Source organism: Aquila chrysaetos, assembly GCF_900496995.4.
Source record: "Aquila chrysaetos chrysaetos chromosome W unlocalized genomic scaffold, bAquChr1.4 W_unloc_2, whole genome shotgun sequence".
Classification (NCBI taxonomy): Eukaryota; Metazoa; Chordata; class Aves; order Accipitriformes; family Accipitridae; genus Aquila; species Aquila chrysaetos.
In genome coordinates this window covers 2,697,189-2,723,245 of record NW_024470322.1, presented here as the reverse complement: position 1 = coordinate 2,723,245, position 26,057 = coordinate 2,697,189, and the positions used below count along the sequence as shown (strand labels likewise).

The window sequence follows — 26,057 nt, the reverse complement described above, 5'->3', positions numbered from 1 at the left end:
TCAGCATGGATTTATGAAGGAGAAATCATGCCTGACCAACCTGATGATAGCCTTCTAGAGTGAGGTGACCAGCTTGGTGGATGAGGGGTAAGTGTGGTTTTCCTTGACTTTAGTAAAGCCTTTGACATTGTATCCCTTAACATCCTCATAGAGAAGTTGACAAAGTACAAGTTAGATAAATGGACAGTGAGGTGGACTGAGAATTGACTGAATGACCAGGCCCAGAGGGTTGTGATCAGTGGCACAAAGTGCAGTTGGAGGCAAGTCACTAGACGTGTACCCCAGGGGTCGATACTGGGGCCAATAGTGTTTAACCTCCTCATTAATGATCTGGATGATGGGGCAGAGTGTACCCTCAGCAAGTTTGCTGATGACACAAAAGTGGGAGGAGTGGCTGATATGCCAGAGGGTCATGCTGTCATCTAGAGGGACCTGGACAGGCTGGAGAAATGGGCTGACAGGAACCTCATGAAGTTCAACAAGGGGAAGGGCAAAGCCCTGCACCTGGGGAGGAACAACCCCAGGCACCAGTACATGCTGGGGGTCACCCAGCTGGAAAGCAGCTTGGCAGAAAAGGACCTGGGGGTGCTGAGTGGACACCAGGTTGAACATGAGGCAGCGATGTGTCCTTGCCGCAAAGGCAGCCAACAGCATCCTAGGCTTCATTAGGAGGAGTGTTGCCAGCAGGTCGAGGGAGGTGAACTTTCCTCTCTACTCAGAAGTGGTGAGGTTGCATCTGGATTATTGTGTCTAGTTTGGGGCTTCCCAGTACAAGAAGGATATGGAGCTACTGGAGAGAGTCCAGCACAGGGCCACAAAGATAATTAAGGGACTGGAGCAATCTCTCCTATGAGGAGAGGCTGAGAGAGCTGTAACTGTTCAGCCTGGAGAAGAGAAGGCTCAGGGAGAGGGACACGACTTATAAGTGTATATAAATACCTGATGGGAGGGAGTGAAGAAGAGGGAGCCAGACTCTTCTCATGATGCCCACTGACAGGACAGGAGGCAATGGGCACAAATTAAAACATAGGGATAGAGAGAGAGAGAAAGGAAGTGAAAACTCTCCCCAGCAACCAGCCAGGAAGAGAAGTGGCAGATGTCCACATGTGAACATCCTTTGGAGTGCAGCAGGGGGGGGGGGTCACAGTTGCATTGGACAACAACCTCCAACCATTTCCCCTCAGTACAATTATATATTTCATCGATGCCCATTCAAGTTTCCCATTGGTGGTCTTTGTTTGACACTATTGGCATTGATTGGAATATGCTTAATTAGGTGCAGATTTTACACACTAATTGGGTGCAGATTTTACACACTTATTGGGTACTAAGCCTTGTACACATCTGTCATGGTTTAAGCCCAGCCGGTAACAAAGGACCACGCAGCCGCTTGCTCACTCCTCCCCGCACCCTCCCATGGGATGGGGAGGAGAATCAGAAAGGAGAAAGGAAAAAAAAAAGAAATAAAACCTTGTGGGTTGAGATAAGGACAGTTTACTGGGACAACATAAAAAGAGAAGTTACAACAACAACAATAGTACTAATAAAAGAATATACAAAGCGAGTGATGCACAGTGCAACTGCTCACCACCTGGAACCCAACGCTCCGCCACTTCCCCCACAGAGAGAGTGAGCTCCCCGCCAGCCCGCTCCCCAGTTATATACTGAGCATGATGTCACATGGTATGGAATAGCTCCTTGGCTAGTTCAGGTCAGCTGCCCCGGCTATGCTCCCTCACCTCCCAGGTTCCTGTGAAAATTAACTCTATCCCAACTGAATCCAGGACAACATCTGTTACTGAGTAATATTTATCAGATATTAAAATGACTGTTATTTGCTTATTATCTATCATGTTTGTTCTAATATGGAGTCAACAGTCTAGAAGCTACCAGGTGGATGTGGGGGAGGGAACAGCAAACTAAATAGAGCAGGAAATTAAAACTGCAAAGCAGTGCAGTGAGAAGATGGAGGAGAAACACGGCCCATGGTTTTCTGTGGTGCTTTCTGCAGCAGCCTGAGGCAAATTACAAATTGGAAGGTTTTTAATGAATCAAGTTTGAAACTGATATTCCAATCAGTACAGTATTCTTTGCAATGATATGAAAATCAATTGATATAATTCTTAAATTTGCTGTAGACTTTGGTTATGACAGTGCATGATCACTGAGAGAGGTCATGTGGCCTGGACCATTTGGCAATCATCTAGGAAATTTTTGAAGTTCTTAGACCAAAACTGGTGTGTTTGATAGCAGGAGAGGGGGATTAAACCTGGAGATAAACTAATGATTTGTGTACATCCGATTAAAAGAGATACAGGAACAGCTGTTGTCTGCAGATTGTCATTTAGCATCTCTATTTCTTACCTTAGGTTGCCAGAGTGCTTGGTATGTCTTTTTAGATGTTTAGGTGAATGTTTCAGTATAACTTTAGGTTCAGTGATGTTTTATATACGCCTGTAGTTGGTCAGGTTTTGACTCCTGCTAATGTAAGGGGTGGGTTTAGTAGGAATGAAATGGTCAGACCATCACCATTTTTAAGTTCAGGGCTTTCCTTTATCTTTTATGATGAATAGCCTGTTGCATTCTTGAACTTTTCTTTGGAGAGAAACTGAGTTTTGTCGTGGTTTAATCCCAGTCAGCAACTAAGCACCACGCAGCCGCTCACTCACTTCCCCCCCCACCCAGTGGGATGGGGGAGAGAATCGGGAAAAAGAAGTAAAACTTGTGGGTTAAGATAAGAACAGTTTAATAGAACAGAAAAGAAGAAAGTAATAATGATAATGATAACACTAATAAAATGACAACAGTAATAATAAAAGGATTGGAATATACAAGTGATGCACAATACAATTGCTCACTACCCGCTGACCGATGCCCAGTTAGTCCCCGAGCGGTGATCCCCCCACCCCCACTGCCCCCAGTTTATATACTAGATGTGACATCACATGGTATGGAATACCCCTTTGACCACTTTGGGTCAGCTGCCCTGGCTGTGTCCCCTCCCAACTTCTTGTGCCCCTCCAGCCTTCTTGTTGGCTGGGCATGAGAAGCTGAAAAATCCTTGACTTTAGACTAAACATTACTTAGCAACAACTGAAAACATCAGTGTTATCAACATTCTTCTCATACTGAACCCCAAACATAACTCTATACCAGCTACTAGGAAGACAATTGACTCTATCCCAGCTGAAACCAGGACAGTTTAGCTTTCAGCAGCTCTCATTTTGGCTATGCTGGAGCTCATAATTTGTCCTTGAATATCAGTATAGTGCTTCCTAATTTATTTTCTACTGTGTGTTCTCATATCTTTTTGGAAGATAGATAACTTAAAGAGGCTGTCCAATATCAAAAGTCTATTATATATTAATATCTCTTGTTTTAAAGAAAGTAAAAATTTGGGTGTTCTGTTTCATTTCCCCTCCCTCCTCCCTCTGTTATAGTTTTGCATTTCATGTCACAACTTCTATGATGTCAGTAGTATGCATCTTGTGAAGTGTAATCACCTGTGGTGTAAAACTTTGTCATAGGACAGTATGCTATTTAGGTCTCAGATAAGATTAATTGAACTGGGACATGATTACCCAGGAAAATTCAACTTCCTAACCATTCTCTCCAGCCCTCTGTCACAACCCAGACTGGACAGACCAGGGAGTCGTGTTTAATTTGAAATTCCCTCGGGCTAAATTAAGTTGAACCGACACCAAACGATCAGTTAAACATTTTATTCATGGCAGAAGCAAACTGAACTGGGGAGGCGTGGTAGTAGGTGGCAGGGTTTCTCACAACAGGAGTTGGCATAAGACTACTTCTGTAAACCGTGTAACCCAGGGTAACCACATACATCGATTCAGGGAATAAGGAGATTCCCTCCCATCGAGTCACGAGGTTCAGAGCAGACCCCCTTGCTTTCCAGACTCCTCCTCAGAGAAGGGTCTAGGGGCGGCTGGATCCACTCTTAGTCTCAGACTTGGTCAACAGTTTATGTCTTGAAATGGATGAGGTGTAGGGACTGTGGAAAAGTAAAAGAAAAGAGAGAAGACAGAGAGAGAAAAAGGAAGAGAGAAAGATTTCACCGGTCCTGGGTCCAGTATTGGTTCAGTCAGCCGAGGGGTCCAGTCAGCCAAGGGGTCCAGTCAGCCAAGGGGTCCAGTTCCGGTGGGCTTGCGCACCCAGGGCTTCAGTTTGTGTCCTTTTATCATCCTTGCCCCTCCTTTGGGTGGGCACCCAAACTCGTCAGGTTAATGAGCAATTTGTGAGCCTTTGGGCTTGGGGGTTGTTTGTGGAGTAACTTCTTCCCTGCAGAAGTGGCCATTGTTTGATCTTTGTATCAGAACAGCTTATCAGACCAGGGAGCTGGGCACCCTCCAGTGTGCCCTCCCCCTCCTGTTGCTGATGTCTGAGCTGATGGGCTTTTCACCCTGGTTCCTTGCTGTGCAGGGTTTGTCTTTAAGCAGAACTTGCCCCACCACAATGTTTGAGACATTAACTCTTTGTCTCTCACACCCTCTTCAGGAAGTCTTTACAGAAGTTATTTATTTAAACTTCCTGTCAAATGAGATAACACATTGCTTCCATTGTTTAAATTCTTTGCTGAATATGTTATGACAGTAATAGGCTGAGAATCTGTAGAAGTTATTTTCAACCAGAAGATTTGTTTATTCTAAATATAACCTATGAGATCCATACAATATCTTCATAAATTTTAATACATGCTCTTTTGATACTTGTTCTAAATGAATTTTCAGCAGAAAGTGAGCTGAAACCCTTCAGTACTAGAGAAATCTGTCATAAATACAAGCCTCCTGCTTATATGGAAGTTAACTTTGGCATTGGTTGTGCAAGTATTACAGTAGTTATTGTTGCATAGGATTGAAGATTCTGCCAAGAAATGTGGAATTTTGTCTTGATTATTGTATGGAAGGCATTTAATTGTAAAGAAGTCATAGATTAGTGTAGCAGTGCTACATATCAAGGTGCCGCGATTAGATCACTGGTCGGCCCGGACCAGGAAAGAGACAGATAACACACATGGTGTGAGTGCCAACTCCGTCCTTTATTGCGCAGTTAATTCCTTTTATACTAACAACGGTAGGTGGGATTACTGATATGTCATAGGGAGGCGACGGCTAGCCTGCTACCTTTCCGTGACATCGCGAGATCTTCCGAATGCTGTACCCTACAGATTAGCAATGAAAAAATGTAGGAACCAGGAGAAATAATTAATGAGAACATGAAAAAATTAATTTCTGTAGCTTACAGAGGAAGGAGTATGATTGAGCAGTGAAATATGAGATTATTAGGGGTTTTGGCTTGGAGGTGTATGTTTCTAGAGAGTAAGATTCACCAGGGTATTTCAAGAAAAGCAGAGAAGAAAAGAATATTTTATTTTTTAAATATAAAAACATCCGAAGATAAACAAGTACTCTAGAGAAGACTTCTTTTAGAAAATCATAGTTTCTGATCTAAAACCCATCCAATACAATGTGGTGCGTAGTTTTCAGGGGGGGTAGTGGTCTTTTCGTAGACCTAATTGGGTTCCATTGTTTCATGTGGACTTGTGATAACATCTAGAAATTTGATCACAAGGAACCACTGCATAACTTTATACAAATTTAAACTGTTCAGACAGAAATTCTCATGGGAACTTAAACAGATGTATATTGCATGATTCTTGATGGTGGGGTGTGGGAGGGTTTTTTGTGTGATTCTCTACTCCATATAGTATTTGTGTAAGTTATCATCTATTTAGGTGTTCCCTGCATTTTTAACGTATTTCCTTCCTCTTCCTGTTACAGGTAAGCAACTTGAAGAAAATTTTAAAAGGGATACTGGATTATAACCATGAGGTAAGAGCAGTCTTAAGTAATTTACAGTCACTTTTCTTTTGTTATTCTCGTCAATGTACAATATAGTCTGCTGATTTATTGGGTGTCATGGTTTAACCCCAGCCGGTAACTAAGCACCACGCAGCCGCTCACTCACTCCCCCCACCCAGTGGGATGGGGGAGAGAATCGGGAGGAAAAAGGTAAAACTCGTGCGTTGAGATAAGAACAGTTTAATAGAACAGAAAAGAAGAAACTAATAATGATAATAATAACAATAATAAAATGACAATAATAATAATAAAAGGATTGGAATATACAAAACAAGTGATGCACAATGCAGTTGCTCAGCACTCACCGACTGATGCCCAGTTAGTTCCCGAGTTGCACTCCCCCCAGGCCAACTCCCCCCAGTTTATATACTAGGCATGACATCACATGCTATGGAATATCCCTTTGGCCACTTTGGGTCAGCTGCCCTGGCTGTGTCCTCTCCCAATTTCTTCTGCCCCTCCAGCCTTCTTGTTGGCTGGGCATGAGAAGTTGAAAAATCCTTGACTTAGTCTAAACACTACTTAGCAACAACTGAAAACATCAGTGTTATCAACATTCTTCTCATACTGAACCCCAAACATAACTCTATACCAGCTACTAGAAAGAAAATTAACTCTATCCCAGCTGAAACCAGGACAGTATCCACCCCTTATTCTGTACCATGTACATCATGCTCAGGTCCCATACTTTCCAATACATCCTATTCAATCATCATCACCTTTTCCGTCCTCTGAGAGATATATATATATATATGTATACGCACACAGAGATATTATTCCCTTAGTCTATGGGCCATCTCTGTAAAATGTACGTTGAGTTCATTTAGTCCCCAACTTTGGGCTCCATCTGTCATACCAGTCTTTCTGGGTAGGAGGGATGGTGCAAAGTCCTCTCAGTCGGCAGAGCAGGATTGGGCTTCAGTGCGGTGTGGCGAGCAGGTGAAATTGGGCGCAGCAGGAGGATGGTGTGTAATGTTGGATTGTTGCATGCTTAAGGCAGTTCTGGTTCCATCAATACTGCACTTCACTCAGTTTTATCACAGTTCATTCTTGCTTGATCTAAGTGATTCGTACTGTAATACCATTGATATACTACGGATATAGCATATAACAATTATAGTAATTGATGACATACAGTGGCAGGGTTATACCCACTCAATGCCATGCTCTTTGGCCCAGGTGTCTATAACGTTGTTTCGGAAATGAGTCCCGTTGTCTGACTCAATTCTTTCTGGGGTGCCATATCGCCATAAGACTTACTTTTCAAGGCCCAGGATAGTGTTCCGGGCAGTGGCATGGGGCACAGGATATTTTTACAGCCACCCAGTGGTTGCTTCCACCATTGAAAGCACATGGTGCTTGCCTTGGCAGGTTCGTGGGAGTGTGATATAGTCAATCTGCCAGGCCTCCCCATATTTATATTTCAGCCATTGCCCTCCATACCACAGGGGCTTCAACCACTTGGCTTGCTTAATTGCAGCACATGTTTCACATTCATGGATAACCTGTGCGATAGTGTCCATGGTCAAGTCCACCCCTCGGTCACGAGCCCATCTATATGTTGCATCTCTTCCCTGATGGCCTGAGGCATCATGAGCCCACTGAGCCATAAATAGCTCACCCTTATGTTGCCAGTCCAGATCCACCTGAGCCACTTCAATCTTGGCAGCCTGATCCACCTGTTGGTTGTTTTGATGTACTTCAGTGGCCCGACTCGGGTACGTGAGCATCTACATGACGTACTTTTACAACCAGATTCTCTAGCCGGGATGCAATAGCTTGCCACAGTGCAGCAGCCCAAATAGGTTTACCTCTGCGCTGCCAGTTGCTCTGCTTCCGTTGCTGTAGCCACCACTACAGGGCATTTGCCATCATCCATGAGTCAATGCAGAGATAGAGCACTGGCCACTTTTCGCTTTCAGCAATGTCTAACGCTAGCTGGATGGCTTTCACTTCTGCAAACTGACTCGATTCACCTTCTCCTTCAGCAGTTTCTGCGACTTGTCGTGTAGGACTCCATACAGCAGCCTTCCACCTCCGATGTTTTCCCACAATGCGACAGGACCCGTCAGTAAACAGGGCACATTGCCTCTCATTTTCTGATAGTTTATTATACAGTGGGGCCTCTTCAGCATGCGTCACCTCCTCCCCTCTGGCAACATTTCAAAACCTTTGCCTTCTGGCCAGTCCATGATCACTTCCACAATTCCTGGGCAATCGGGGTTTCCTATGCGAGCTCATTGTGTGACCAGTGCGGCCCACTTACTCCATGTGGCATCAGTTGCATGATGTGTAGAGGAGACCCTCCCTTTGAACATCCAGCCCAGCACTGGCAGTCGGGGTGCTAAGAGGAGCTGTGTTTCAGTACCAACCACTTCTGAGGCAGCTCGAACTCCTTCATATGCTGCCAATATCTCTTTTTCAGTTGGAGTGTAGCGAGCCTCGGATCCTCGATATCCTCGACTCCAAAACCCCAGGGGTCGGCCTCTGGTCTCCCCAGGTGTTTTTTGCCAGAGATTCCAGGTAAGGCCATTCTCTTTGGCTGTGGTATAGAGCACATTTTTAACATCTTGTCCTGCCCGGACTGGCCCAAGGGCTACTGCATGAACAATCTCCCATTTAATTTGTTCAAAGGCTTGCTGTTGCTCAGGGCCCCTTTTAAAATCATTCTTCTTCTGGGTAACTTGGTAGAGAGGGCTTACAATCAGACTGTAATTTGGAATATGCATTCTCCAAAAACCCACAACACCTAACAAGCCCTGTGTTTCCATTTTAATTAGTTGGTGAAGACATAGCTGCTATTTTGTTGATCACATCCATGGGGATCTGACGATGTCCGTCTTGTCTTTTTATTCCTAAAAACTGGATCTCCTGTGCAGGTCCCTTGACCTTACTTTCTTTTATGGCAAAACCAGCCTTCAGAAGGATTTGTATTATTTCCTTCCCTTTCTCAAAAACTTCTGCTGTGTCACCCCATACGATGATATCATCAATATATTGCAGGTGTTCCAGAGCTTCACCCTTTTCCAGTGCAGTCTGCATTAGTCCATGGCAAATGGTGGGGCTGTGTTTCCACCCCTGGGGCAGTCGGTTCCAGGTGTACTGGACGTCCATCCAAGTAAAAGCAAACTGTGGCCGGCACTCTGCTGCCAGAGAGATTGAGAAAAATGCATTAGCAATATGTCAATTGTGGCATACCACTTGGCTGCTTTTGACTCCATTTTGTATTGAAGTTCTAGCATGTCCGGCACAACAGCACTCAGCGGTGGCGTGACTTCATTCAGGCCATGATAGTCAACTGTTAGTCTCTACTCTCCATTAGACTTTCGCACTGGCCATATGGGACTATTAAAGGGTGAGCAAGTTTTGCTGATCACTCCTTGGCTCTCCAGTCGACGAATCAACTTGTGGATGGGAATCGGGGAGTCTCGGTTGGTGTGATATTGCTGCCGGTGCTCCATCATGGTAGCAATTGGCACCTGTTGTTCTTCAACCCTCAGCAACCCCACAACAGAAGATTCCTGAGGAATCCTTGAGAGAGACTAGGCAGGGTACACAGCTGTTCAATTTCCTCCATCTGCAATGCAACTATACAAAAGGCCCACCCCTTTAGGTGCTTGAAATACCCTCTTGTGAGGTAGTCTATGCCAAGGATGCATGGGGCCTCCGGACCAGTCACAATGGGGTGTTTCTGCCATTCATTCCCAGTCAGGCTTACTTCAGCCTCCAATACAGTTAACTCTTGGGATCCCCCTGTCACACCAGAAATATAGATGGGTTCTGCCCCCTTATAACTTGATGGCAGTAGAGTAAGTACACTGTGCACCGGTGTCTACTAGAGCCTTATACTCCTGTGGGTCTAACGTGCCAGGCCATCGAATCCACACAGTCCAATAGACCCAGTTATCTCTTTCCTCCACCTGGCTGGAGGCAGGGCCCCTCTAATTCTGGTCAGAGTATCCAGTACTCACTTCTCGTAAAATTGGCTCAGAAGTCCCTTCAAGAGGATCAGAAATAAGATCAGCCCTTCTACTCTGTTTGGAAACTGGAGCGGCATTTTTCCTGGTAGAATCCCCTTTTGTGGTGTTTTTTCCTCGCAACTGACGTACCTGTGCATTTAGGACCAAGGTTGGTTTTCCATCCCATTTCCTCATGTCCTCTCCGTGGTCACATAGGTAAAACCACAGGGCACCTCGCGGTGTGTACCTTGTATATTCTCTCTCTTGGGCAGAGGAGCGCTCACTCCTAATAGCTGAGACATTGGTCCTTACAGGTGGGCAATAGGACATATCCTCTTTGAATTGCTGGAAATCCTCGGACAGCTTCTCCACAGTCGAAATGCAGGCTTGTAGGGAGGAGGAGAGATTTTCTTTGTATTGCCAGAGTTGGCGAGCCACTTCATCCACTGTTGGTGCCTCTTCGTCTTTCCAGGTCATTATTGCCAGTGAGTTGGCACAGGACGATGGTGCGCTCCGTACAAACTTTCTCCACGTAGGTCATGTGCATTGGACTTTGTCTGGATCTTTAGGTGATTGTGCGTTCTCTGAGTCATAATAAATCATCTCTAGCATGGCTAATTCCCTCAGATATTGGATACCTCTCCATGGTGGTCCACTTGCTTGACTGACATATAACATCTTCCTTGAAGGGCTACCTTTCCTTCACACTTGACAGGAGTCACCTACAGAGGCTGAGGGCTTGTGTCCCTTTTCCAACTGCCTTGTCAAAGCCACCTTCCCTGGCAAGCGATCCCAGCTGCTTGGCTTCCCTACCCTCTAATTCCAAGCTATTAGCCCCATTGTCCCAGCATCGGAGCAGCCAGGTCATAATGTGCTCACCTGGATGACAGCTGAAATCTTTTCGCATATCCCGCAGCTCACTCAAGGATAGGGATTGGGTGATTACCTCTGGTTCTGCCTCTTCCTCCTCTTCCCATGATGACCCTGGTTCATCTCCATCCTTCGCTAAGCGAATTGATTTTTTTGTATATTTCTTCTTGTGTATGGGGGCAACTGATGCTGGTACGGGTTGGTTCACTGGTTCATTTGCAGTGTCTGTCACCGGGGTTGGAGCAGCCGCAGTGCCTGTTGCCTTGTTGTTAGATCCAGAGACCTTCTCTTCCCCTTGAGGGTACTAAATAGTGTTGAACAGGGCTCGATACGCATGTGACAGGCCCCAGCACGTTGCAGTGATTTGTATCTCCCTGGAATTGTCAGGGTGACAGCATACTTTTTCAAATGTTCTACTAGTTTTTCAGGATTCTGCACTTGTTCAAGGGTGAAGTTCCAAAACACTGGAGGTGCCCACCGCCATAGGCATTTGCTCATACTACCCCCCACACCCTGCCACTTATAATTATCCAGCCTCAGGGCAGACCTCTGGGTGATCTTCTTAAATAGTTGTTTAACCCTAAACAAGACCTGAACCACATTGAGGAACATGCTGTTTCCCAGCAAGAGGACCATGCTGCTTTCAACATCCCAAGGGTATTCAAATTTTTCAAAATTCTCAATCGCCATTGTAACTAGACTGGAGAAGGGAAAGGGGAAGAAAGGTGTCTCCCCCATAGATTGGCTCTCCAAGGAGGAAAGGTAAATGGTGTAATTATTAATAGTTTCTCAGAGATGGCTCCCGAAGTATAGAGGTGACGACAATGCTGAGTGCAAATTCCGGATTAGTCCCATGAACGATAATTTTATCATACCATAAGCCAGTGTTACACAATACATCAAAGCGAAAACCTTAATCCACCTCCCAAGGATGATAAGCAGCAGCACAGGGACTACATACAGCAAGCGAGGTGATACATAACAGAACTCTAAAAACGAGCACCACAACCCTAAGAGCTCATAAATTGACATTATGACCAGCGGCTATTAAATGAATAAAATTAATGCTTGTAGCAAATTCATTTTAACAAGCTCTGGTCAGATTTGTCATTATCTCAACCCTTCGTGCCCCACATTGGGCATCAAAATGGACTGTCATGGTTTAACCCCAGCCAGCAACTAAGCACCATGCAGCCGCTCACTCACTTCCCAGTGGGATGGGGGAGACAATCGGGAAAAAAAGTAAAACTTGTGGGTTAAGATAAGAACAGTTTAATAGAACAGAAAAGAAGAAACTAATAATGGTAATAATAACAATAATAAAATGACAATAATAATAATAAAAGGATTGGAATATGCAAGTGATGCACAGTGCAATTGCTTACCACGCAACGAACGATGCCCAGTTAGTTCCCGAGTTGCACTCCCCCCAGGCCAACTCCCCCCAGTTTATATACTAGGCATGACATCACATGCTATGGAATATCCCTTTGGCCACTTTGGGTCAGCTGCCCTGGCTGTGTCCTCTCCCAATTTCTTCTGCCCCTCCAGCCTTCTTGTTGGCTGGGCATGAGAAGTTGAAAAATCCTTGACTTAGTCTAAACACTACTTAGCAACAACTGAAAACATCAGTGTTATCAACATTCTTCTCATACTGAACCCCAAACATAACTCTATACCAGCTACTAGAAAGAAAATTAACTCTATCCCAGCTGAAACCAGGACAGTATCCACCCCTTATTCTGTACCATGTACATCATGCTCAGGTCCCATACTTTCCAATACATCCTATTCAATCATCATCACCTTTTCCGTCCTCTGAGAGATATATATATATATATATATATATGTATACACACACAGAGATATTATTCCCTTAGTCTATGGGCCATCTCTGTAAAATGTACGTTGAGTTCATTTAGTCCCCAACTTTGGGCTCCATCTGTCATACCAGTCTTTCTGGGTAGGAGGGATGGTGCAAAGTCCTCTCAGTCGGCAGAGCAGGATTGGGCTTCAGTGCGGTGTGGCGAGCAGGTGAAATTGGGCGCAGCAGGAGGATGGTGTGTAATGTTGGATTGTTGTATGCTTAAGGCAGTTCTGGTTCCATCACATCGCTGGGTAAAAAACTGGCTGGCTGGATGAGGCCAGAGGGTTGTGGTGAATGGAGTTAAATCCAGTTGGTGGTGAGTCACAAGTGGTGTTCCCCAGGGCTCAGTACTGGGGCCAGTTGTGTTTAATATCTTTATCAATGATCTGGATGAGGGGATCGAGTGCACACTCAGTAAGTTTGTGGACGACACCAAGTTGGGAGGGAGGGAGGGTTGATCTGCTCGAGGGTAGGAAGGCTCTACAGAGAGATCTGGACAGGCTGGATCGATGGGCTGAGGCCAATTGTATGAGGTTCAACAAGGCCAAGTGCCGGGTCCTGCACTTCAGTCACAGCAACCCCATGCAGCACTACAGGCTTGGGGAAGAGTGGCTGGAAAGCTGCCTGGCAGAAAAAGACCTGGGGGTGCTGGTTGACAGCCAGCTGAATATGAGCCAGCAGTGTGTCCAGGTGGCCAAGGCGGCCAATGGCATCCTGGCCTGTATCAGAAATAGTGTGGCCAGCAGGAGCAGGGAAGTGATTGTTCCCCTGTACTCGGCACTGGTGAGGCTGCACCTTGAGTACTGTGTTCCATTTTGGGCCCCTCACTACAGGAAAGACATTGAGGTGCTGGAGCGTGTCCAGAGAAGGGCAACCAAGCTGGTGAGGGGCCTGGAGCACAAGTCTTATGAGGAGCGGCTGAGGGAACTGGGGCTGTTTAGTCTGGAGAAGAGGAGGCTGAGGGGAGACCTTATCGCTCTCTACAACTACCTGAAAGGAGGTTGTAGTGAGGTGGGTGCTGGTCTCTTCTATCAAGTAACTAGTGATAGGATGAGAGGAAATGGCCTCAAGTTGCGCCAGGGGAGGTTTAGATTGGATACTAGGAAAAATTTCTTTACTGAAAGGGTTGTCAGGCATTGGAACAGGCTGCCCAGGGAAGTGGTGGAGTCACCATCCCTGGAGGTATTCAAAAAGCACGTAGGAGTGGCACTTCAGGACATGGTTTAGTGGGCATGGTGGTATTGGGTTGACAGTTGCACTCGATGATCTTAAAGGTCTTTTCCAACCTAAACGATTCTATGATTCTATTAAAAAAACCCTAACCACCTTATGATTCCTCCAAAGTAAAATCCTGGGAACTTTTCAACAACTTGATTTCTACATCTGTTCAACAATTTTCATATGAATACCTTGATCTGCTCTGATATTAAGCAAAAACAACATTCAGAAAATGAGTGATTACTTCTGTAGTCTTTGTTTCTCTATTAAACCTTTAGAATTGGCAGTTTCTTTTTGTCTACAGTTAAAGTTTTAGAATTGTGTTTAATTGCACATTATATATTCATATTTTCAGCTCCCTGAAAGCTTGCAGAACACTCTAGCAGAAATTTTTAATTACTTCTACAGATAATCGTTAATGTAAATTCTTCCTAATTGCAAAGCATTTTCCAATAATTCTGCTATGTTTTTCTTCTTTTTCTTAGAGACAACTTATATTCTTGTTTGCTTTCTCATTCATGGGCTTTCTTGCACTTGCTGGCACTAATCTTATCTGGCTCGCACTTTTGCTCATTCTCTCTTGCACGCCCTTGTGCTGTCTCTTGCTCATGCACATCCTTCCACCCCCACTTTCACTCTCTCTCCCCCACTTCCCTCCATCTCTCACTTCCCCTCTTCTTCACTCATTTCCCCTCCCCTAGCTTCACCTCCTCTCTCACTTCCTGCACGTCATTTCCCCCCCCTTGCTTCTTCCATTGCACCCCTTTCTGTGTCCCATCCCCCGCTCATGTCCCCCCTCCTTTTCCCCTCTCCCTTCCCCCTCTCTCCCTTCTTCTCTCTCCTTCTCCTACTTCCTTCACCCCCTCTCCCTTCCCCGATCTCCCTTCCTCCTTTTCTCTTCCCCCCCTTGCTCCTTCTTCTCTTGCTCACCCTCTTCATCTCTCTTGCCTTCTCTCTCCCCCTCTCACCATCTTGCTCACTCACCTTCTCGTTTTCTCACCTCCTGTCTCTCACCTTCTCTCTGACTTGCTCGCATTCTTGATTGCTCTCATTCTGCCACTTGCACACTTGCTCACCCCCCCACCTTCTCTCACCTGCCCATCCACCTCCTCTCTTGCTCACCCTCTCTCTCACTTCCACATGCCCTCTCTCTCCACATAGCTACCCCCCTCTCTCTCTGTCACTTGTCTGCGCTTTGTCTTGCCCATCTCTCTCTCACCTGCCTCCTCTGCCTAGCTCTCCCCCCTTCTCTCTTCCTCACTCCATTTCTCTCTCTTGTCTTCTTTCTCTTGCCTTCTCTCTTGCCTTCCGTCTCTCACTCCTCCTTGCCTTCTCTTATTCTCCTTCTCACCCCCTCTCTCACCTTTTTTGCCCTCTCTCTTGCCTTCTCTCCCTCACCTTTTCTCTTGCTCTGGCTCTCTTGTCCTCACCACCTCCCTCACTCTCACAGTCATCCGCCCCCCCCCCGCGCACAGGTGCCTTCTCTCTCTCTCACCCTCTCATGCTTTTTTCTCTTCATTCTTTTTGTATTTACATTTGCTCTCTTTAATTGCATGTTGTACCACTAGGTCAGGTCCTTTTCTCATGGATGAGAAATTAGTTGTTTTGGCTCTGGACATGCTAAGTATCCTTAGATTAGATCTACAATACTGTTAGACCAAGTGTTTTACAAACTGAGATTTGTTATCCATTCATGCTAGATGTATTTTACTGAAGTAAAACATTTAATTTATGAGTTTGCAATGGTATGATTTAGAAATTCAGACTTTATTCCAGGTGGAAAGCTTTTAGGCATTAGATTTTTTTTAATGAAAAAAATTAATAAAAATAATTAATTCATCAAGTGCAATTGATCAGCTTTTTTAGGCCTACCTACGTTACCTTCCCTTACCTGGAAGAACAAATCTTGTTCTTGGTAAGTTTGAAACTAATACTTTGTTATTAGTTGAGACAGCTTTCCAAAGTGTCAGTTGTGTCAAGTGATATGGGTGGGTTTATATTTTGAAATATGTATATGAGCTGGTGAAATTTTTTAAATGTGTTTTAAAGATGGATTTGAAAACTATGCCAAATTAGAGTAAGTGCTTTCTATTGCCTCTGAATCATCTTTGTATTTTGTAATGTACGTGTATGTATATATAGTGATGTACATATGTATGCAGATTCTAGGGCAACAGATTAACAACTTCACTCTTCCTGATGTTAACCTGATTGGAGAGCACTCTGATGCTGCAGAGCTTGGGAGAATGCTTCAGCTTATCTTGGGATGTGCTGTGAATTGTGAACAGAAGCAAGGTATTAAATTTTGAAAGTATGTTTTGCTTCCAGGGCTGTTAATGAAAATCTAACTTGCTTTTTACATCACTGAGGGAAAATGATAGGTTGCTATGAGAGACAAATTTACTTTTTCTAAATCATAACACTACTTTATTTTACAGACAATAAGTGTTGTTATATTATGAGCTTTACTAAATTTGCAGCCTGGAAATGTGGAATTGGTTTTGCTTTCAACATGCATATTTTTAGTTTGGGTTCCCTGAGCTGAAAAGGGACTTCACAAATGAAAAGTCTTGTCCCCAACCTTTAACTATTCATGTGTGAGGTAGCTCTGTGAAGTGAAGAATCAACAAATGTGATTTACACATCCTTCACTGTGACCCTTGGGTTCAGGAATGTATTCCAATATCTTACTGCATGTCAGAGAGCCTTTGTTATCACCAGGTGCCATCTACTGACAACTGAGACACTAGGGTTCTGAGACTTCTGCACAGGGTTAGCACTGGAGCATGGGAGATTGTGCCCTTCTGCACCAGTAGCTGGAGGCCAGGCAGGATATCCCAAGGACATCTAAAGTGTCACTAGAGGCTTATATTTAAGCTACTGAATCCCACCTCAGCAGTTATTGGAAAACACTTCTATCTCCTCTGGCTTCTGTGGTGCCAGTACTTTATCTGACCTACACAAGTAAAATGGGGACCTGTTCTGTTTCTCTCCATATATGGCAGACAGTTAAAGCATTTCTTAAGGTGTTCCGGGGCCCTTATTGCATCCTTGGATGTGTGATGTCTTATTGTTATCCAGTTCCCTTAAATTATGTTTAACTCAAGTCACATTAAGGTAAAAATGCAAACAAATATTCATAACGCTTAAAATCACAGAATCACAGAATGGTTCAGGTTGCAAGGGACCTCTGGAGGTCATCTGGTCCAATGTCCCTGCTCAAGCAGGGCCACCTAGAGCCGTTTACCCAAGACCATGTCCATATGACTTTTTAACATCTCCAAGTATGGAGATTACACAACCTCTCTGGGCAACCTGTTCCAGTGCTCAGTCACTCTCACAGTAAAAAAGTGTTTCGTGATATTCAGACAGAACCTCCTTTGTTTCTGTTTGTGCCCATTGCCTCTTGTCCCGTCCCTGGACACCACTGAAAAGAGCCTGGCTCCATCTTCCTTGCACCCTCCAGTAGCTCCATATCTCTCATGTACTGAGGAGCCCAGAACTGGACACAGGACTCCAGGTGTGGCCTCACCAGTGCTGAATAAGGAGGAAGGAACACCTCCCTCAACCTGCTGGCAACACTCCTCCTAATGCAGCCCAGGATACCATTTACCCTTTTTGCTGCCACCAGGTGCCCACCAAGCCACTCTATCACTCCCCTCCTCAGCGAGACAGGGGGGAGAAAATAAGATTAAAAACTCGTGGGTCAAGATAAAGGCAGTTTAATAAGAAAAGCAAAGGCTGCACACAGAAGCAAAGGAAACAACAACAACAAAAAAATTATTCTCTACTTCCCATCAGCAGGCAATGTCCAGCCACTTCCTGGGAAGTAGGGCCTCAGTATGCGTAGTGGTTGCTTCGGAAGACAAACGCCTTAATAACAAATGCCCCCTCCTCCTCCTCCTTTCCCTTAGCTTTTATTGCTGAGCACGACCTCATATGGTATGGAATATCTCTTTGGTCAGATTGGGTCAGCTGTTCCGTCTATGTCCCCTCCCAACCTCTTGCCCACCCCAGCCTACTGGCCTTTGTGGGGGGAGTTTGGAGAGACAGCCTTGATGCTGTGGGAGCACTGCTCAGCAGTAGCCAGAACATTGGTGTCTTATCAACACCCTTCCAGCTACAACTACAAAGCACAGCACTATGAGGGCTGCTATGGGGAAAGTTAACTCTATCCCAGCCACACCCAATACAGGCACATTGCTGGCTCACGTTCAACCTGGTGTCCACCAGCACCCCCAGGTCCTTTTCTGCCAAGCTGCTTTCCAGCTGGGTGGCCCCCAGCATGTACTGGTGCCTGGGGTTGTTCCTCCCCAGGTGCAGGACTTTGCCCATCCCCTTGTTGAACTGTATGAAGTTCCTGTCAGCCCATTTCTCCAGCCTGTTGAAGTCCCTCTGGATGACAGCACGACCCTCTGGCATATCAGCCACTCCTCCCACTTTTGTGTCACCAGCAAACTTGCTGAGGGTACACTCTGCCCCATCATCCAGATCATTAATGAAGACATTGAACAGGACTGGACCCAGTATTGACCCCTGGGGTACACTGCTAGTCACTGCTGTCCAACTAGACTTCATGCCACTGATCACCACCCTCTGGGCCCAGCCGTTCAGCCAATTTTCAATCCACCTCAGTGTCTGCTCATCCAGCCCATACAGCTTCTCTAAGAGGATCTTATGGGAGACAGCGTCAAAGGCCTTACTCAGGTCTAGGTAGTCAATATCCACTGCTCTCCCCTCATCCACCAGGCCAGTCACTTCATCACAGAATTTTATCAAGTTGGTCAAGCATGACTTCCCCTTGGTGAAGCCATGCTGACTAATCCTGATCATTTTCTTGTCCTTCATGTGCCTGGAAATGGTTTCCAGGATTAGCAGCTCCATCACCTTCCCAGGGATGGAGGTGAGGCTGACCAGCCCATAGTTCCCTGGGTCCTCCTTCTTGCCCTTCTTGAAGATAGGAGGGACATTTGCTTTCCTCCAGTCCTCTGGCACTTCTCCTAGTCACCATGATTGATCAATGATTATCAAGAGTGGTCTCATAATGACATCAGCCAGATCCCTCAGCCCTCGTGGGTGCATCCCATCAGTGCTGATGGACTTATGTATGTCCAGTTTGCTTAAGTAGTCCCTGACTTGATCCTCTTCCACCAATCATACATCTTCCTTGCTCCAGATTTTCCCCCTCTTCTCTGGGAAATGGGATTCCTGAAGTCTGATCTTGCTGTTAAATACTGAAGGAACAAAGACATTTGGTATTTCCACCTTTCCCATGTCCTTTGTCACTAGTTCCCCTACCCCATTCAGCAGTGGGCCCACATTTTCCCTAGTCTTCCTTTTGCTACTTACATTCTTCAAGAAGCCCTTCTTGTTGCCTTTGACATCCCTTGCCAGATTCAATTCCATTTGGACTTTGGCTTTCCTAACTTCATCCCTGGATGCTCAGACAATGTCTCTGTATTCCTCCCAAGATACCTGTCTCTGCTTCCACCTTCTGTATATTTTGTTTTTGTTTTTGAATTTTGTCAGGAGCTCCTTGTTCATCCATACAGGCCTCCTGGAGTTTTTGCCTGACTTCATATTCACTGGGATGGAGCTCTTTTGAGCTTGTAGGAAGCAATCCTTCAGTATGAACCAACTTTCTTTGCCCCTGTTTCCCTCCAGATCCCAGGATAATGCCATGGGACTCTACCAAGCAGATCCCTGAAGAGGCCAAAGTCTGCTCTCCTGAAGTCCAGTCTTGTGATCTTATTTTTTACCCTCCTCTCAGCATCCTGAACTCCACCATCTCATGGTCACTGCAGCTAATGCTGCCTTTGACCTTCACATCCCCCATGAGTCCCTCCTTGTTTTTGAGTATGAGGTATAGCAGAGCACCTCTCCTCATTGTTTCCTCTATCATTGGAGTCAGGAAGTTGTCATCGATGCACTCCAGGAACCTCCTGGATTGCTTATGCCCTGTTGTGTTGTCCCTCCAGCATATATCGGGGCAAGTTGCAAGAGTCTTCATAAAAGATGTAGGTGGATAAGTGAAAGAAAAAGCTATGCTTACTGTATTTATGCTAAGGTTCTATCAAAGGCTGTCTCTCCCTAATACACCTCACTTTTGTTTCCTTTCTGGCAAAATGGCAGCTTGGTTTTCAAGACTGTTGTCTTCCTCTTGTATTGCCTATCTTAGCTTTTAAGCTAATTTCCCCTTTCCAGTTTTCTCAGGGTTCTGAATTGCTTTAATCTCTCATCCTGAAACTACTTTTATTCTTCCCTTAAGCAGGAGAAAGTCTGGCCATCCTCTTATTTAGAATACAAGTGTTTTCCCTTCCATAAGTACATAAATAACTTAATTTAGCCACCTCTCTTCCACTTGACTGTTTAGTTAACACCTCTGAAGTTGTCAGTCAAATACTCTCTGACCAAGTTCTTTTAGATATTCCACATAAGGAGGGTTTAATGTTTAATATAAAATTTACTTATTTGAAGATATTTGATGTTACATGGGCTTTTGATTTAGCAGAGTGATACAGCAATATACTGAAATCACAATACAAGCATAATATAGCAATTGCAATATATAGTAGAATCACAATACAAATGTGATTCCCATTACCGATCTCTCTATGCTCACTGTCACAACACTGGGTGTCCCCAGTTGCCTGGAAGGAATACACATGTTGAAGTTAGCTCAAGCCCGTTGCTCTCCTCAAAGTTCATTTTATTAGTTGTGCAGTTTTTCTACTTTGTTGGGCTGAGGCACATATACACTTCTCCCCATGCTAGTCTGGCTATCTCAGGAAGCCATTACTCTCTACTAATTATCTCAAGGAAGGCTGTTTATACAGCCTGATGACCCCCTGGTACAACCCTATAGCTAAAACAAAGGCTACCCTCCAGTCCCCCTTGTGTTGAGATAAGTTCAGCTTTCTTTACAATAATTGGCGATCATTCCTTACATTCTTCCCTGAGCTCAGCATTCTTGCAGTGTTAGGTTTATGGTTGGACTTGATGATCTTAAAGGTCTTTTCCAACCTAAATGATTCTATGATTCCTCTGATCCTTCTTCCACTGTGGGGGTGTGTTGGTCAGTCACAGAAGTGTAAATTTCTCATTCTTTATTTTTGTAGCTGCTTGGCATTTATTAGTGAGGAATGTATCTTTCCCTGAACTTTACATATTCTGCCAGTCTAAACATTAAAAACATGAGATACAGACATCTAAACAGTCTAGTTATATGTAGTTTGATTATTTACTGTCGTGCCTCTTCTAAATTTGAGGTGGCTGATTCCCAACACCTTTCTCTTAGACAAATCATAACAATGATATACATGGCATTTGGAAAAAAAAAAAATAAAAGGTCATGATACCTGGCTGGGATGCATATGATATTGGACAAGTCACAAATCTGACTCAGTCTAAACATTAGAATTTGACATTCTAACCACTCAATCCTCCTACAGCATGCTTCCAACACAGGTCACATCTATGTATAGAAAAGGAAGAGAAAATGTGGAGAGGATTTATTGTATTCTTAGTTCTGTGCTTTCTCAAGACCTTATATGGAAATTCTGTGAAATGAGGGTGCTGTAGAAAGGCAGGACAAGGAGACAAAGTAATGGAAAAAGACAACCCATCCTTGGATCCTCTTCCTCTATTGCCTGAATAATTCAGGAACAAAGGGAGAAAAGCACTTGGAGAGTAGACAGTTCTTTTGGGAGGTAATGGGGAAGAAAAAAATGGCCATCATAGGCAAAAAAACTCCAAATGTTGCAGTGTTCCAGTGAGCCTTGATTTATGTCTGAAGACTTTTTTTTCTATAATGTGTTCTTGAGTTTGCTAGCCTGAAACTTGAAAGGTAATTACAAATTTCAGTTTCATCTGTAGTACCTGCTCAGCTTGTAGGAAAGATATGACTACTGATCTCATGTTCTGTGTGACTTTCTCAAGCTTAAATAGTAACACACCTGAATTCTCTTATTTTCAGAATACATACAGACCATAATGATGATGGAAGAATCAGTTCAACATGTTGTCATGACAGCCATTCAGGAGGTATGTTAGAGTGTCCATAGTGTGTAGAAATTAAGCCTTTCAATGTTGCAAAAAACCACACTTTTTTTCCACTGTGATGAAAAAGGGGCACAGAGTTTGCAATTTTAGAAGAAACATTTTCCTCTTTTGAGTTAGAAAAACAAATCAAGCAAGCCTTCTTCATGTCAAAGAACTTTGGTTGCATGTCCCACTGCTCTAGAAGTTTAAATCTTCTCAACTGTGGTGGGTTGACCTTGGCTAGCCTCCAGATGCCCACCAAGCCACTCTATCACTCCCCCTCCTTAATAGGGGGAGAAAATACGACAAAAGGCTCATAGGTCAAGATAGGGACAGGGAGGTCACTTACCAATTACTATCACAGGCAAAACAGACTCGACTTGGGAAAATTAATTTAATTTATTGCCAATTAAAAAGAGAGTAAGGTAATAAGAAATAAGAACAAATCTAAAAACACCTTCCCCCCACCCCTCCCTTCTTGCTAGGTTCAACTTCACTCCTGACTTCTCTACCTCATCCTCCGCCCAAGCAGCGCAGGGGGATGGGTAATAGGGAGTTGCAGTCAAGTCATAACACTTCATCTCTGCCACTTCTTCCTCCTCACACTCTTCCCCTGCTCTAGTGTGGGGTCCTACCCACACGATACAGTCCTCCACGAACTTCTCCAACGTGGGTCCTTCCCACAGGATGCAGTTCTTCAAGAGCTCCTCCAGCATGGGTCCGTTCCGCAGGGTGCAGTCCTTCAGGAATGGACTGCTCCAGCATGGGTCCCCCGTGGGGTCACAGGTCCTGCCAGAAAACCTGCTCCCACGTGGGCTCCTCTCCACGGGCCACAGTTCCTGCCAGGAGCCTGCTCCTGCGTGGGTTCTCCACAGGGTCACAGCTTCCTTCAGGGCACATTTACCTGCTCTGGTGTGGGGTCCTCCACAGGCTGCAGGGTGGATATCTGCTCCACTGTAGACCTCCATGGGCTGCAGGGGGATAACCTGCATCACCATGGTCTTCACCACAGGCTGCAGGGGAACCTCTGCTTTGGTGCCTGGAGCACCTCCTCCCCCTCCCTCTTCACTGACCTTGGTATCTGCAGGGTTGTTTCTCTCACATATTTCCATTCCTCTCCCTCAGCTGCTGCTGTGCAGCGTTTTTTTACCCTTTCTTAAATATGTTATCACAGAGTTGCTACCACTGTCACTGATTGGTTCAGCTTTGGCCAGCAGTGGGTCTGTCTTGGAGCCGTCTGGAACTGGCTCCATCTGACAGGGGGACAGCTTCTGGTGTCTTCTCACAGAAGCCACCCCTGTAGCCCCCCCCGCTACCAAAACCTTGCCATGTAAACCCAATACATTGACTTAATGTTTTGATAACGGGGTCCCCTTCCTTTATCTTTCCTACTTTGTAGCTCCTGAAGTGTATTATACTGCTTTTATGTAAGTAACCAAATCCTGTAGAATTTTTTCATAAAATCAGAGAGTCATAGAATATCTCAAGTTGGAAGGGACCCATGAGGATCATCGAGTCCAACTCCCTGCTCCTCCCAGGACTACCTAACACTAAACCATATGACTAAAAGCATCGTCCAGATGCTCCTTGAACTCTGACAGGCTTGGTGCCATGACCACTTCCCTGGGGAGCCTGTTCCAGTGACCGACCACCCTCTCAGTGAAGAACCTTTTCCTAATGTCCAATCTGAACTTCCCATGATGCAGCTTCAAACCATTTCCTCATGTCCTATCACTGGTCACCAGAGAGGAGATCAGCACCTCCCCCTCCACTGCCCCTCTTGAGGAAGTTGTAGACTGCAATGAGGTCACCCCTCAGCCTTCTCTTCTCTAAGCTGAACAAACCAAGTGGCTTCAGTCGCTCAGTCTTGCCCTTGAGACCTTTCACCATCTTGGTTGCCCTCCTCTGGACACATTCTAATAGTTTGTTGTCCTTCTAATACTGAGGCATGCAAACCTGCACACAGTACTTGAGGTGAGGCTGCACCAGTGCAGTGTAGTGTGGGACAATCACCTCCCTCAACCAGCTAGCTATGCTGTGCTTGATGCACCCCAGGACACAGTGTGAGAGTCTGAAAGAGTTAATGTCTCAAACATTGTGGTGGGACAAGTTCTGCATAAGATGAACTTTGCATAACAACGAACCCTGCATAGCAAGGAACCACAGGTGAAAAGAAGCCAGTCAGCACCCATCAGCAACAAGACTGGAGAGGTTGGGTGCTGGAGGGTGCACAGCTCTGTGTTCTGATAATGCTGTTCTGATATGCTGAGCAGGGCAATTCACCATGCCGTTTTGATATACTGTTTTGAGATGCTGAGCAGGACAGCTCACCATACATGGCCAAAGATCAGGTCTGCAGGGAAGGGGAAGTTACTCCCCAAATGACCCCCAAGTCCCAAAGGCTCACAAACTGCTCATGACACCTAATTGTCTAATAAGTTTGAGTGCCCACCTGAAGGAGGGGCAAGGATGATAAAAGGACATAAACTGAAGCCCCATGCAGGCAAGCCCACTGGAACTGGCTCGGACTGACTGGACCCCTCGGCTGACTGAACCAACGCTGGTCCCAGGACCAGTGAAATCTTTCTCTCTTCCTTTTTTCTCTCTCTGTCATGTTCTCTCTTTCTTTTTCCTTTTCTATAATCCCTACACCTCATCCCTTTAAGACATAAACCCGTTGACCAAGTCTGGGACTAGGAGTGGATCTAGCCACCCCTAGGCTGTTCTCTGCGAAGGAGTCTAGAAAGCAAGGGGGTCCACTCTGAACCTCGTGACTCAACGGGAGGGCTCTCCTTCTTCCCTGAATTGATGTATATGGTTACCACAGGTTACTGAGGTAGTTCCATGCCAATTTCTGTTGAGAGAAACCCCACCACCTACTGTTAACGCCCTCCAAGTTCAGGTTGCTTCTGCCATGAATAAAATGTTTAACTGATCGTTTGGTGTCGTTTCACCTTAATTTAGCCTGAGGGAATTCCGAATTCAACACTACTCCCTGGTCTGTCCAGCCTGGGTCGTGACACACGCTTGGCCCTTTTGGCTGCCAGGGCACACTGTTGATTCATTCAACTTGCCATCAACCCAATCCCCCAGATCTCTGTCCGTGGGGCTGCTCTCCAGCCTCTCGTCCCCCAATTTGTATGTATAACCAGGATTACCCCATCCCAGGTGGAGAATCTGGCACTTCCTCTTGTTAAATTTCATATGGTTGGTGATTGCCCAGCTCTAGTCTGTCCAGATCTCTCTGTAAGGCCTCTCTACCCTCGAGGGAGTCCACAGCTCCTCCTAGTTTAGTATTGTTGGCAAACTTAATGTACGTTCGACTCCTGCAACCAGATCATTTATAAAACCATTAAAGAGCACTGTCCCTAAAATTGAGCCCTGGGGAACCCCACTGGTGACTGGTCACCAGCCTGATGTAACCCCATTTACTATAACTCTTTAAGCCCAACCCATCAGCCAATTGTTCACTGAATGTATTATGGACTTGTCTAGCTGTATGCTGGACATTTTGTCCAGAAGGATGCTGTGAGAGACAGTATCAAAAAGCTTTTAAAAATTTCTATCTAATAAGTGAAAAAAAAAATCTGAACAACTAAATGTTGTAACTGAACAAATGAAAAGAAATAAAGAAACATGCAGCAAAATATTCTTTTGTCAGTTATTAGCAATATTAATAGACTTTTTAAGGTATTCCTGATAATACTTTGTAGCATGTTAAAAAATATGCTGCAATGTGTTTTGTAAAAATGTTGTTTTAAGGATAGTAATGGGATACCTGATTTATTTTTAAGACTATGGTGATGGGGAAAGACCATTCTTCTGCTGTGCTTAGCAGTCCTTAGCCTGGAGAGTTGCTATATGCAATAAAGGTTTTCTTCATCATCTTTAACTGATAAATTACACTAACAATGCAGATGGAAGCATAAAAGAAGAAAACTACAGAATAATGTTAGTGACCACTCTGTTGCCATGAGTAACTTCTCATGTGCTCAGTCAGGCTTCATAATGGAGATTTACTGCAGGGGAATAGTTAAAAGGAATAGTTTCCTGTACTTTCTGACAAGAAAGTATGGCAAGCGTCCAGAAGAAAATAACAGTTCTTAAGTCTTTGGCAATATGCCTTTTCTTCCTAGGCCTTCACTGCTTCTGAACGTGAGCAAGAAATGACAAATTTCATGTTGACCACTAGAGCAATTTCACTATTTCTGTTACATTTCTAAAAGA

The 26,057-nt window shown here is 44.9% G+C and overlaps 1 protein-coding gene across 11 annotated transcripts in view; it reads left to right on the top strand.

The window, feature by feature from the left end:
• LOC121232950 (protein Hook homolog 3-like) overlaps positions 1-26,057 on the top strand; it is a 152,318-nt gene that overhangs the window by 63,830 nt on the left and 62,431 nt on the right. For 10 of the 11 annotated variants that reach the window (XM_041121503.1, XM_041121501.1, XM_041121502.1 and 7 more), the window contains 3 exons: positions 5,796-5,846; positions 15,953-16,085; positions 21,766-21,833. In XM_041121503.1, the coding sequence (XP_040977437.1) occupies positions 5,796-5,846; positions 15,953-16,085; positions 21,766-21,833 (252 nt within the window). Of the gene's footprint in view, positions 1-5,790; positions 5,847-15,647; positions 15,706-15,952; positions 16,086-21,765; positions 21,834-26,057 lie in introns of those variants that run through there. The other variant, XM_041121504.1, reaches the window with a different exon arrangement.